The 14,165-nt window shown below is 33.1% G+C and overlaps 1 protein-coding gene across 1 annotated transcript in view; it reads left to right on the plus strand.

The window, feature by feature from the left end:
• Positions 1 to 333: 333 nt before the first annotated feature.
• LOC129235135 (phospholipid-transporting ATPase ID-like) overlaps positions 334 to 14,165 on the plus strand; it is a 59,435-nt gene continuing 45,603 nt past the window's right edge. The window contains exons 1-5 of the mRNA XM_054868826.1: positions 334 to 423; positions 6,927 to 7,040; positions 8,971 to 9,069; positions 10,373 to 10,507; positions 13,045 to 13,115. Of these exons, the coding sequence (XP_054724801.1) occupies positions 334 to 423; positions 6,927 to 7,040; positions 8,971 to 9,069; positions 10,373 to 10,507; positions 13,045 to 13,115 (509 nt within the window). The remainder of the gene's footprint in view (positions 424 to 6,926; positions 7,041 to 8,970; positions 9,070 to 10,372; positions 10,508 to 13,044; positions 13,116 to 14,165) is intronic.

Here is a 14,165-nt window from a genome sequence, read left to right on the forward strand (position 1 = left end):
CAGTTATGGGACCTAGGGTCCGTATAAAAAGTTAAATTTTAAATTAAAGCTAATTTTCCTTTTTGCTTTAAACTTTCAATATTTAAGTTCTGCACTTAATTTTGAGCCATTTTTCCAATTTTAGAAGCATGCATCTAGGGCAAACGGTTGTGAAAGTGGAGCTCTTGCAGGTTAAGTTAGGGTTAAGAGTAAGCAGGTTAAGAGTTGTTGCAGGGTGTGTATTGACCACATGCATACAGAATATTAAGGTTACACCACACATAGAAAGTTACGTTTAATCAATGTAACGTCCTTGCACAATCCCCTAGCCCCTGTATTAATGTAACTGTTTATATGCTTCTTCATAATTCAATTTATTTTTCAGAGACGGAGCGTCGGGTACGAGCCAACGACCCTGACTTCAACAACCAGTTCAATTATGCAGTAAGTGAGATTTTACATTTCTCTGAAGCCTCATCAGGTTTCATGCATTTACAACTACCGAAAATCGAGGAAACATGGATTCAAATCCTGTTTAAATATATAAAGAAAAACTTACTGCAGTCATTTTATCCGAATATTTTATTTAATCAAATATTTTATTTAAATGTTTAATTCGGAAAAAAAATAAAGAACAGTTGAATTTGCAAACGCATCTTCTTTACTAATAATAAAACTCAAAGTCTCTCTGTCTGGAGGATGTCTGTAGGATGTGTGGACCTCTGTGACTCGCATAGCGCCTAGACCATTCGGCCGATTTTTATGAAATTTGGCACAAAGTTAGTTTGTAGCATGGGGGTGTGCACTTCGAAGCGATTTTTCGAAAATTCGATTTTGTTCCTTTTCTATTTCAATTTTAAGAACATTTTCCGGAGCAAAATTATCATAAGATGGACGAGTAAATTACGACATTATCATGACGTGGAATGGGAGAGCGAATGAACATAGCCAATTGGCGAGAAATTAGTCATCCATTATTTGTAAATATACAGGCGAACCGAATGACCTTTTAATTTTCAACTACGGGCAAAGCTGTGCGGGTACCACTAGTTTTAAATAAAAATAATGATCCAACTACTGATAACACTGCACAACATGTAAAATGTCGTTGAGATGAAAATGTGTTGATTTATATTTTTTGCTGAAAATAACGAATCTGTTTTTTGTTTTTGTTTACCACGTACTACTTTCCCAAAATTTACATTTCGCGTTATTTTTTTATTTTATTTTTAGCGACCTCGGAACAGTGTTCTATTTGAAATAAAAATCATTCTGGCCCAAAATTTCGTATCACAAAAACTATTTGTAAAAAATCCGCAGTGTGCCTTTTTTCTACCACTGCTCATTATGTTTTGCTAATGAAAATATTTAAGGGAAGTTGACACCCTAAAACTTTTTTAAAAAATAATTTTCAAGTTTTTATGTATTCAAAATTTTCAAATCAAGAGCTTTAAATAACTCAATTAGGAAGGAATGAATGAAAATGTACAAGTTTTACTTTCAAACACAATTTTCTCAAAACCGTCAATTTTAAAAACTCGTGTTCCTTTTTCTAGAAAACTACTTTACATAGTACTTTGAAAATTTCACCACATTTTATTTATATGTTCATAATTATACTGAAGTGAAATCTTTGCTGTCGGACTCGCACCTTTTCATAAACAGCTGCTTTTATGGTCAGAAACTATCTTTTTTCCATTTAAAAAGAGACTATTGGTTAAAATTAAATAAATTATGAAATAACTTGCTAAATAGTTTTCTGATTATGAAAATGGATAAAACATGACCATGTTATAATTGATAGGGCAAAAAGGAACTAAATAAAGGGTGTCCCAAAATTAACGCAAGATTTGAATTTGCCCCAGTTTTTGCAGTACATTGTTGACAGCCATGAAAGAACACTTTGACAGCTGAGAGTTTAGGGTTAGTAAAAGTAGTGTTATGCAATAGGGTGGTCACAAGGTACATGGGGAAAAACTTTTTTCAATTAATCTTTTGCGGCACCCCCCCCCCCCCTAAAATGTGCCAATAGATTGGAAAATGTGATTTGCAAAGTTTCAAGTCATTTCGATGTTATTAACACGTGCCGCAAAGAGGCTAAAGATACAAAAAATAGCAATTTTTAGCAAAAAATCGTAGTTTTTCATCTGTAAAACCAAAACTATTCATTCTAGAAACTTTGTTCTGGTTTCATTTTATAGGGTATTTTATCCTCTTTAAGTGTAATTTCATCAAAATTCTTGTAAAAATTGATTGAACATTATTCAGGATTTTTCAAGTCAGGTCGTAGCTAATATCCTTAAAATCGCGTAAAAAGAACGAATCATTATAATATAAATTTTACTGCTTCTTTTAGTTAATGGGTGTAATCCCCTTACAATGTTTAGCTATCAGAGCAAAAGCAGCAATATTATCAGAAATATATACAGCGAAATTCTGTTACAACGAATACCGATACAACGAAATACCTGTTTCAACGAAAGTAATTTTCAGCTCCGATTTGATTTCCATTACGTTGCTTGAATTTCATTGCTCTACATTGTTCAACAATTTTTATAAATCAGATATGATTATTCTTCAACTAGTTGACCCGTGAGGAACTCCGCACTTTGCTTCGAATCGTTTCAGAAGGGATTTCGCTCTTTAAAAATTTCAAAGAAAGAACATTATGAAGAAGAACCGAAAAAAGTAAGCGCACAAGAGAAGGCATGTAATTTGAAGACATCAGTAACAAAAACTTGTTAAATACAACGCTGTGATAATTTGTTCATCGCTTACCTTTTAATTGTACGTATTTTCAATGCAAACATAAATATCATTAAAAGTCTGGCTGAGTGACTCGTGAAAAAGCAGTAATTTTGCATGTGAAAAAACAGGTTGTGGCAAATACAGTCCTGCCCATGTGAGCATCTGTCGGAAAATATGAAACATTCAAGACATATTTATTGGCACGGATTCGAACTGGCGCCATTCTGATTAACAGCACGACACTCCAACAAACCTAGCAATTGCGCCTTCCTTTTCGAATGCTACTCATTGAAGGAATGCGTAATAAAAAACAGCAAAAGAAAAAAAAAAAGATCATGCGTCTATGTTTTGTCATTAGCCAGCATGATACGATTTAAAATTATTCGTAAAACATGGAATTTGATTAAAGAATGAGGAAGATCTGACGAAGCGATTGAAACAAGCATTCTAGAGAAGTAATAAATTCGATTGAAAATAAGTGTTTTTATTTTTGAATATTGAACTATTTCCCATAGCAGGCTGCTTTAACCGTTTCGGCTTAAATGCCCGCACTTGTTTTTCTTTTAATCGAACACTTAAAATTCAAAACCAAAAGCAGTTGAACTGAGTCCGTTTAAGTGTAATTTTTCGAACGAAGACAAAATATTTTTTATTTTTTCCAGCCGAAAGCAGAGGAGTAGAAAATGATTTCTTACTAATGAAGTTCATAATAATTTTAATGTTTTATATCGTATTCAAATAATTAATTAAAGGTTTACTGGGTGAAACTCGTAGTATTAAATTGGCATAGTATTTTTTCATTTGTATAGAAAAATCTACATTTCAGCATACAATGAAAATGTTTTTCTGCACAAAAAGGATTCCCTTGAGGTAAATCTAATACTTTTTTATGCTTACATTATACTTAGTGGTCTGGATGGAGTCGAAGCTTTTTCTAAAAAAAAAGGAATAACACCTTCAAATAACAATCAACTTATGTGAATGATAACTGTAGCCTGCATAGAGGAATCGAAACACCAAGTAGCACTCCCAATGCATTAATTTTATTATGTGTGTTATCTGTTGTATGTTATGAGTATGTTGTAAGTTATGAGTACATGTAATGCGTGATATTAATATAAATTTGCTATTATGCCGACAAACCGAGCTTGCCCGAAGTTCGAATAGTTTATAGCCGAACGCTCTACCGAAAAAAAACTTACCAGTTTAACCCGAACAACTAAGTCCAGTGCTTTTAAGTTTTATTAAGGAAAAAAAGCACAGGTTATTCTAAAAAAAAATTTCTAAAATTTTTTTTCTTTTCCCTAAAGTGACGCAAAAAATTGGAAAATTGTATTAGAACTTTGCTTTAAAAAACAAAATCTGCATAAGAACTACAGACTTCATCAAGGTTTTGCAACAGCAAGGGACGTTTCCGAAAACTTGATTTTTAGACCGTAAATCTATTTTTCGTCATTAGCCGGCCTGATAAGTTTTTAAATGAGGAGAGAATTTCTTCAAGTGATAAGAAAGATCTCGCATACTGACAGAAAAAAAATACACAGAAGTAATATATAAGGTTAGATATTGAAGAGAAGTGTTTTTATTTTTGAAAATTTTTACAATTTTTTATTGCAGGCTGCTTGAACCGTTATGGCTTGGATGACAGCACGTGTTCATCATTTTACAACACGGTTAAAATACAAAATAGTTTGAAATAAGATCTTTTTTAAGAGTAGATTTTCGAATGTATTAAAAATGTGATAAGCTTTTTGTTTTTGTTTGGTTTTTTTTTTTTTGTTTTTTTGCAAAAAGAAGAAAAAATATATACTTTACTCTTCAAATTGAGCTAGTAATTTTTTTATTTGTACAAAGAGTCAAAAACTCATTAGAAGAATCTATATTTCAATACACGATTTATTATTTTTTTCTAAACAAAAAACAATTTCATTGTAGTCTGAAATCTTAAACCTGATACTTATATTTTCGCTCACATAATGCTTTAATTTTCTTACCGGAGCCAAAGCTTAGAAAAAAGAAAAGCCTTGCAATTAAGAATTAATTCAGCTCCATGTTGAATCAAGTTTTCATTAACAGCATAGAGCGTTTCCACCTTCTCTATTCTCTCAGGCTTGTTATTCAATGCTATCAAGTTTTCACGTATTGCGCGATATTTCTCTAATTTTTCGATGCAGTTTGTCCGGACGTGGGCCCGAACACGCAGTCTCCTGGTTACCAGTTGAACGCTCTGCCGATCAAGCTATTCAGCTCCGTCGGTCACCGTGCGATTTAAAGTTATAAATTTAACCGAAAACCTCATTTTGGTTCTTTAAAACAGGTTTTTTTCATAGAAAAAAACAATTTTTAGACCGTGGGTCTATTTTTCGTCTGTAGCCAGCATTATAAGCTTTGAAATAAGGCGTAAATCAAAGAAATCGATCAAGAATTGAGGAAAATCTGGCGTAGAAACCAAAAACAGGCTACAGAAATAATATATAAGGATGCTAATGACACTGATGCCGCGTTAGTTATGTTTTATCCATTTTTGTTTTGTATTTCTTGATTGATATCTTCATATATTGTCGTTAACACGTTTGTGTCTATTACTTGTCTCAAATCGTTTTCAATCAAATCAATTCTTTGTTTTCTTCCTTCTTTAGGAAGATGCTAGATTAATAAAAGGGAAAGTATTTCGTTATTTACGAAATTCTTTTAAAATGGGAAGATAATAGATTCGAGGTTCCAACTGCAAATTTTATTTTGCAGGATTTTTTCTTCTTTCTCCTTTTTACTTTATTGCTTTTTATTCATTTTGTTCTATTACTAGTGATACCCGCACGGCTTTGCCCGTAATAGAAAAATCAAAAGGTCTTTTGGTTCGCCTGTATATTTACAAATAATGTATGGTGAATTTTCTCGCCAGTTGGCTTGTACCCATCTTACGGTTCCACGTTATGATAATTTCGTATCTCGCCAATTGGCTTGTGCCCATGTTACGGTTCCACGTTATGATAATTTCGTAACTTACTCGTCCATCCTATGATATTTTTTTTCTTAAAATTGGAATAGAAAAAGAACTACATTGAATTTTCAAAAAATCGCTTCGAGGTGCACACCCCCATGCTACATACTAACTTTGTGCCAAATTTCATGAAAATCGGCCGAACGGTTTAGACGCTATGCGTGCCACAGAGATCCAGACATCCTCTGGACAGAGAGACTTTCAGCTTTATTATTAGTAAAGATAAATGTTTTTCTTCTAGTCTTGCATATATATATATATAGAGAAATCATTACAGTCACTTCAAATTTTGAATCTTATTACGCGTATTGTTTTTTTTAAACTATTTTATTTCTTACACATGACATTTAGGTGGCTATTTTTCCTTCATATGTATTTATTTACCAAATTTTTAATCTTGTCAATTATAACGAAATTACCGGCATCTCAAATGGTGACGTTCTGAAAGTGTTCGATAGCTTTAAACGGGTCACTAAAATCTTTACTAATAATAAAGCTGAAAGTCGCTCTGTCCGGAGGATGTCTGGAGGATGTCTGTGACGCGCATAGCGCCTAAACCGTTCGGCCGATTTTCATGAAATTTGGCACAAAGTTAGTTTGTAGCATGGGGGTGTGCACCTCGAAGCGATTTTTCGAAAATTCGATGTGGTTCTTTTTATATTCTAATTTTAAGAAACTTTTTCCGAGCAAATGATCACAACGTGGAATAGTAAATTACGAAATCATCATAACGTGGAACCGTTATGAGCCATGGTCGAGCCATTTAACATAACCAATTGGTGAGAAATTCATCCTCCATTATTTGTTAATATACAGGCGAACCAATGACCTTTTAATTTTCTACTACGGGCAAAGCCGTGCGGGTGCCACTAGTGTAAAATAATCCCACGAATAAAAAACGAACCATCAAACCTCGAACCACCAACTTTACATCAATTTATTTTAAAATGTAAAACAATCTCCCAATGAAACAGCGCAACTATCTATGGTTGTTCTGTTGTAACTAAATTGATCAGCAAATGATTTTAATCAGTTTCGTACTTAAATATTTTAAGAACACAAATATGGCAGCGAGAATATTTTAGGATAGTTTGCCTCACTCCAGTTACTCATTGTACTTGCTAGTGAGAAAGATTTCGTTGATTAGTAGGAATTTTACTGTTGAAATCACTGCATTGAATTCCTTTTTTCGTTTCAGGACAATTTCATCAAAACGTCGAAGTACAGTTTACTCACATTTGTACCACAAAATTTATTCGAACAGTTCCAGAGGCTTGCCAATTTTTATTTCCTCTGTCTGCTCGTGCTTCAGGTAAGAACCCCCTGTCACAGAATTTGTGTTTATGCATGTACGTATTTTAAATTTCATATCTGTTAGCGGTGTTGTTTAACGTTTGTCTAGCTTTAACCACAGCCACAAAGGCCCTGTTTATGCACACTCCGTCTTCACCCCGGGTTGAAGCGGAAGGTGGATAAAAGGGGGATTGCAGTCGGGTTGATGGGAAGACCCGTTTTTGTCAAATCGTGGATTTTCCTTTACGTTCCCATCAGTCCATGTGCTTACGTTCCCATCATTGTACAATATCCTTTTTTTTTTGTGTGTGTGTGTGTCTTTTTTATAGTTAAATTGAGCATTAAAAAGCATATTGCAGAACTTTTCTGAAAATAATTTGGGGCATAATGGGTTAATTACTTATCACAACTACACTGTGAATAATATTTTACTTCCAATATGAATCCTATTATTTTTTCCTTTTAATTTATTACTTGAATTTCATAAATTTAATAAAAAACAGCTTGTGACAAATGCAATAGCTTTTACTAATTTCGTCTGGGGATCAGCATTGTGAGAACTAGCATTAATCAGTAAATTGTGCAAAAATATGTCTGGATCTTCTAAATCCATTTCTAAATTAAACTTTTTACCTTTTGTGATTGTCAATATCATGGCCGCACTTATGGGGTGGGTTTTTAGGGTTCCAACCTCCTCCAAAATTTTCACAACTGTTCCGAAATATGCTTTTATTATACTTTATTTCTGAAACAATTGTTTCAAATTGATTTATTTTTATTAATTTATTTTATTTTGGTTTTCAATTTCATTTAAAAATAAAATTTTTATTCACGAAACACATATACAGAACTTTATCCCCAGTAATTACTTTTAATGGTACTTCTTGTGGGAAAAATCCGCCCTTCAATGTAGGTGGAGGGAATTCCCTCCTGTATTAAACGCGGCTTGAAGCCGGGTTGGATGCATAAAACGGCCTTATTCCGCGAATCCGGGTTGACGCCGGGTTGAATCTTGCTGCATAAACAGGCCCTAAACAGGAATGTTTAGGGTGTGGGGATATTTTCAGGAACTTAAACAATTTGACGTCGTGTCGCCTTCGCAGCATTGCTTATTTGAGCATTACGTTTACCAGGTTAGCTCGATTCTTGACAAATTCTAATTTCTCTATCAATTCTGATCGGAATGATAATCAACTTAAATTTTCCATTAAAATTCAAAATAAAATATCACGCTAATTTTTCGTCGGTTTCAGAAAATTAAACTTAGTTGCAAAAGCAGAATCCGGAGGGGCAATTGAAATTCCTTTATTGTCGAAAAGACTCAATTGCACATAAAGAGAAATTAATTTGAAAAAGTAAGCAAAATGACAACTGATAACATTTATCTTATGTGTGTGAAAGAAATCTCAACCAATTAGCGTAAAAAGCTTCTCAGAATTTTATTTAGAATTATCTTTAAAAAAGCTCCACTTCTTATTAACTTAGAAACTCCTAAAAATTTTGTCTTAAGATGACAAGAGTCATTTGATTGGTATCAAACTTTTAAATGTGAAAGTGTTTCTTCCACCAAATTTACTAAAGAATGATAATTCGATTTTTAATTACGCTCTCCATTAAAGTCTTATGAACATGGATAAATGGGATCCTTGGTAAATTACAAATTTTTGTCATTTTTCTCGACCTCAACTGTATTATTTTCGAGGCCACTTTCTTTTTATATGACAGTATGAATAAAATATTTAAAAGGATAAACTTAAATGTATGAAAAATTGATAACTTTTAAAGACACGGAGTACCCAACCATATAGCACAGAAAGCCCAAGAGAAAACAAAAGAACATTTCAAACAAATAAAAAGCAATGCTTGAAAACCTGATTGCAATCATTGGTTGAAAAAACTCGAATTAGACAGAAAAGGTTCAATTAATTTTTTTACCTATATCATTTTAGCTGATACCTCAAATATCTTCCCTGACTCCAGTAACAACAGCAGTGCCTCTAGGAGTGGTGTTGGCAGTGACAGCTCTCAAGGATGCCATGGACGATTTAGTACGTGAAATTGAATTCAAAAGTGTAGATATGTATGTTTAGATAAAAATATAATCACAGCTTATTTTAATTCAGAAGTATTTGTGTAAATTTCGAATATTGGTATGTATTTTTATTCATGGTTTGATTTCATAGTCAAGTCTTATGTTTCAAAAAAATGAACCAAGAATTTATTTTCTTAATAATACTTTCGAAAGAATCTACCTTTGTTCGTTTCGTTTAATTTTCGGGGTCCTACGTGGTTCGGAAGCAGAAGCTTTGCTTCGAGCGCCGAAAGTCGTGGATTCGGTTCTTATCGGAGTCTTGGGTGTTACATCCTCTCTCTGTATCGTAAATCTTTCTTGCGTTGTCTTATATGTTAATAAAGAAGTTTTACATCTAGTCAATCCGACTTCTTGATGTGGCATCCGGCAAATTTTTAAAAAATTGTTTTTACTTCCTTTTACAAAAAAGGAAGTATTGTATTCGCGAAAAAATTTTCACTCAAAAATCGGCCTTAATATCCATTTTTCTCACCCCCGAATGAATGTTGAGTTTTTTTTTTCGACCCGACCACACGTGGATATGCCTAGGAATCTACTGACATCCGAAATATCCATCTTGACGACCCCCGAGTTAATTACAACGAGTTTGCTCGTGACGTCCGTATGTATGTGTGTATGTATCTCGCATAACTCAAAAACGGTATGTCCTAAAAAGTTGATATTTGGTATGTAGATTCCTAGTGGGGCCTACTTAGGCATCTTCCCTTTTGGTTGCATTCGGATGTTCCTAAGGGGGTTTTTTTGCCCCTTTTTGGGGGGAAATCATTGTTAATTTCGATGTAAACTCAAGTGGTGTTAAATTTGTCGGACACTTGGCGATATATCGCCAGTCTTTTGGTCGCCAAGTTTTGTCGCCAACGTGGCGACAAATTTGGCGGTTTATTTTTAAATTTTAAATTTGGTTTCAATTTGGCTACTGTTGGTGATAATTAGAGAGTAAACAATTGAATCACATTAAAATTGCCAATAATGGGTAAATGACATTAAATTGGAGCAAAAGGAAGTCATGTGATGCACATTGCACACATCAGTTCGTTATTATTTATGAATTATATTGATTACGTTTACAAGATTCAATTTTATCAGCGAGTTTTTCTTGCTACATTTTAGCTTCATTCTTTTCCTCTTTTTCTATATCATTTGATATTTTTAAAGTTAATTTAGTAAACGCACTCGATCAGCTTTTCAACAAACAGAACTTGTTACAAATATTTTTTATTGAACTTGAATTCCTTGACCATTCATTTCCTCTATTACAGCAACGGCATCGTAGCGACGGCCAGGTGAACAATCGTCTGTCCAGGGTTCTACGCGAGGGTCGTCTTGTTGACGAACGATGGCATAAGGTTCAGGTTGGAGATATCATTCGAATGGAGAATGATCAGTTTGTGGCCGTGAGTAAAACTACTCATCTTTGCATTTTAATACCTTGTATGCGCTTCCTTAAATATATAAGTATCGGTTTAAAGTAGGATATCTTACTGTTGTTTTCACTTAAATGTCTCACTGTAGTTATGAGGCCACGACATTACTCGCTTGTTCAGAGCAAAGCAAATGAGAAAGATATCCACCCAGAAAGAAGTTTCAAAACAGCACTTAAAGTATTCTCTTTAGCTTGAACCGAAATTAGGAGCTATTTTGCTACCTTTCGATTTCGGAGAAATTAGAAAACAAATTTTGTTGACCCCAAATGCGCTCTAGCATTAAGTTATGCTGTGAAGCTGCATAGATTCAAGAAATGGGTGATACGTAGGTGCTTTTCCGTGATTAACAAGAAATTTCGTCAAGAGCTCAGATATTTCGAAGTTTAGTCATTTGTGATACTTTTAAAGACAGGCTGAATAAGTTTTGCATGCGCATGAAGTCTTCTATTTTCACTTGGAGCAAGTAACTGAGAGAGTTGTTCCGGTCCGAAATTGAAGTTCTCCGCTCACAAGGGAAGGACTAATTTTTCCACATCGGTAACAAAGATTTCTCAAATTCTTTCCCTGAGAAAAAGAGCACTTTCCTTAAAAAGAGTACTTTCTTCAATTTCCAGAAAAGAACTTTCCTCAATTTTCTAAAAAAGAGCATTTTTCTCAATTTCCCGGGAAAAGCATTTTCCTCAATTTCCCAAAAAAGAAAAAAAAAGCATTTTCCTCAATTTCCAGAAAAGAGCATTTTCCTCAATTTTCTGAGAAGAGCACTTTTCACAATTTTCATAAGAGTTCTTTCCTCAATTTTCATAAGAGTTCTTTCCTCAATTTTCATGAGAGTTCTTTCCTCAATTTTCATGAGAGTTCTTTCCTCAATTTTCATGAGAGTTCTTTCCTCAATTTTCATGAGAGTTCTTTCCTCAATTTTCATGAGAGTTCTTTCCTCAATTTTCATGAGTTCTTTCCTCAATTTTCATGAGAGTTCTTTCCTCAATTTTCATAAGAGTTCTTTCCTCAATTTTCATAAGAGTTCTTTCCTCAATTTTCATAAGAGTTCTTTCCTCAATTTTCATAAGAGTTCTTTCCTCAATTTTCATAAGAGTTCTTTCCTCAATTTTCATAAGAGTTCTTTCCTCAATTTTCATAAGAGTTCTTTCCTCAATTTTCATAAGAGTTCTTTCCTCAATTTTCATAAGAGTTCTTTCCTCAATTTTCATAAGAGTTCTTTCCTCAATTTTCATGAGAGTTCTTTCCTCAATTTTCATGAGAGTTCTTTCCTCAATTTTCATGAGAGTTCTTTCCTCAATTTTCATGAGAGTTCTTTCCTCAATTTTCATGAGAGTTCTTTCCTCAATTTTCATGAGAGTTCTTTCCTCAATTTTCATGAGAGTTCTTTCCTCAATTTTCATGAGAGTTCTTTCCTCAATTTTCATGAGAGTTCTTTCCTCAATTTTCATGAGAGTTCTTTCCTCAATTTTCATAAGAGTTCTTTCCTCAATTTTCATAAGAGTTCTTTCCTCAATTTTCATAAGAGTTCTTTCCTCAATTTTCATAAGAGTTCTTTCCTCAATTTTCATAAGAGTTCTTTCCTCAATTTTCATAAGAGTTCTTTCCTCAATTTTCATAAGAGTTCTTTCCTCAATTTTCATAAGAGTTCTTTCCTCAATTTTCATAAGAGTTCTTTCCTCAATTTTCATAAGAGTTCTTTCCTCAATTTTCATAAGAGTTCTTTCCTCAATTTTCATAAGAGTTCTTTCCTCAATTTTCATAAGAGTTCTTTCCTCAATTTTCATAAGAGTTCTTTCCTCAATTTTCATAAGAGTTCTTTCCTCAATTTTCATAAGAGTTCTTTCCTCAATTTCCAGAAATAGGCATTTTTTCCTGAATTTCCTGAAAAGCTTATTTTACTCAATTTCCAAAGAGCACTTTCTTCAATTTTCAGAGTAAAATAGCAGTCCTTCAAAACTTGTTCTATAAACACTCAATAAAGGTTGTTTCGATTCCATCAGTAATTAGACGGAAAGCCTCATTTTGCAAAAACTTGCAAATAAAATTTGTCCGTTAAATAAAATTCGCTTTTAAGTTTAGGTTTTATGTTACCAAAATTTCTCTATATTTGCTAATGTTAAGTTTTAAAACTGCTCAATATTGAGAAAAACATGAACCAAAATGTGTGTGGGAATAAAATGTCCAGGGCGAGTTTTTTTTTTTTTTTTTTCGAACAAAAAAATATTTATCCAAATCAAATAATTCTTTCAAAAATTATTTGGGGGAGGGGGGGGGGAGGGTTAAAACACATTTTCACATCTCAAAATGTTTCAGATTTTCTTCTTTAAACACATAATTTAATTTTGTAATTTATTTTTGATCTATTTTTGTTTTGTATGTTTTTATAATGAATTAAGCCTTCTTCCGTGCTAATTACTTTTTGCATTTACAAGAAAGTAGTCTAAAAGTCGTAAGTTGTTTCTGCCTAATCTTTGAATGCTGTTGAGCTAAGAAATGCATTTCCGCAGGCAGATCTCCTACTGTTGTCCACCAGCGAACCAAATGGACTCTGTTACATCGAAACCGCAGAACTGGATGGGTGAGTTTAATTCATGATTATTTAAAAATGTTTCACAAAAGGATATTGCGTATGAATTCGTCTTAAGTTATTACGGGGATTTTTTCTCTTTTTTCAGTCATGTTTAAAGTTCATTAAAAAGTCAAAATTTTGTTTCCAAACAAAATGTTTTTTACACAACTTTGACCAAACAAGAAGGCAATGTGAACGAAATCTAAAATGACCGCCAAGAGATTTAAAACGAAACAAGTTGACGTAAAATAGAAAAGAACCCAATGGGGTTGTTTCTTTCAGTCAAAAGTAGTACTTTTTGTCACTGAAATTGATAGAAAAAGCAAAAAAAAAAAAAAAAAAAACATGGACTCAGAAAATATTTTCATTTTTCCAACAGTTTTATTAAATTAATGTTTTAAAATCTCCGATTCTTCAAACAAGGCGTGGTTTTTATGACGTCACAAATGATGCAGTTTTGCGCATCTTTGTACCGCGTTTCCACGTTATGATAATCAAGAAGCGAATTTAAATTGCGCTCTACGCTAGCTATCCACCATATCGTTGTCAATACACGTGAGTAAAGATGCGAATTAAATATTTTAGACCGTGAATGGCATTTCATCATTTGTGATGTCATCGGCAGAAGCGTTAAACGATGAAAGAGCACCGATTTAAGTAATTTTTTTAAAATATTAAACTTAAAGAAATTATTTTAAAAATGGTCACATTTAATTTTTTTAATCATGCTCTTTCAGAAAAAATACTTTTAAAACTTTGGAAACTATCCCATTCTCTGTTTGCTATACTTTGTGTGTTTTGAAAATTTCTAAAAAGCTATTTGTTTAAGAAACATTGCTCCTAACGCACCTACATGAATACATACTCATTCCTTTGGGTTATTAAAACATATTGTAACGGATTCGGTGCGACTTCCACTTTCTTGAAATGAAGACACAGTTCTTGATTAAAAAAATACAGGAAATTTATTTACACTATGTACAGGAAAGAGCGTCAACAACTGCTAAATTATTCATCAGCAATTAAGCAATTATCACACAACACCGTAAACTCAACGTT

The sequence above is a fragment of the Uloborus diversus genome, chromosome 2 (genome assembly GCF_026930045.1).
Source record: "Uloborus diversus isolate 005 chromosome 2, Udiv.v.3.1, whole genome shotgun sequence".
NCBI lineage: Eukaryota > Metazoa > Arthropoda > Arachnida > Araneae > Uloboridae > Uloborus > Uloborus diversus.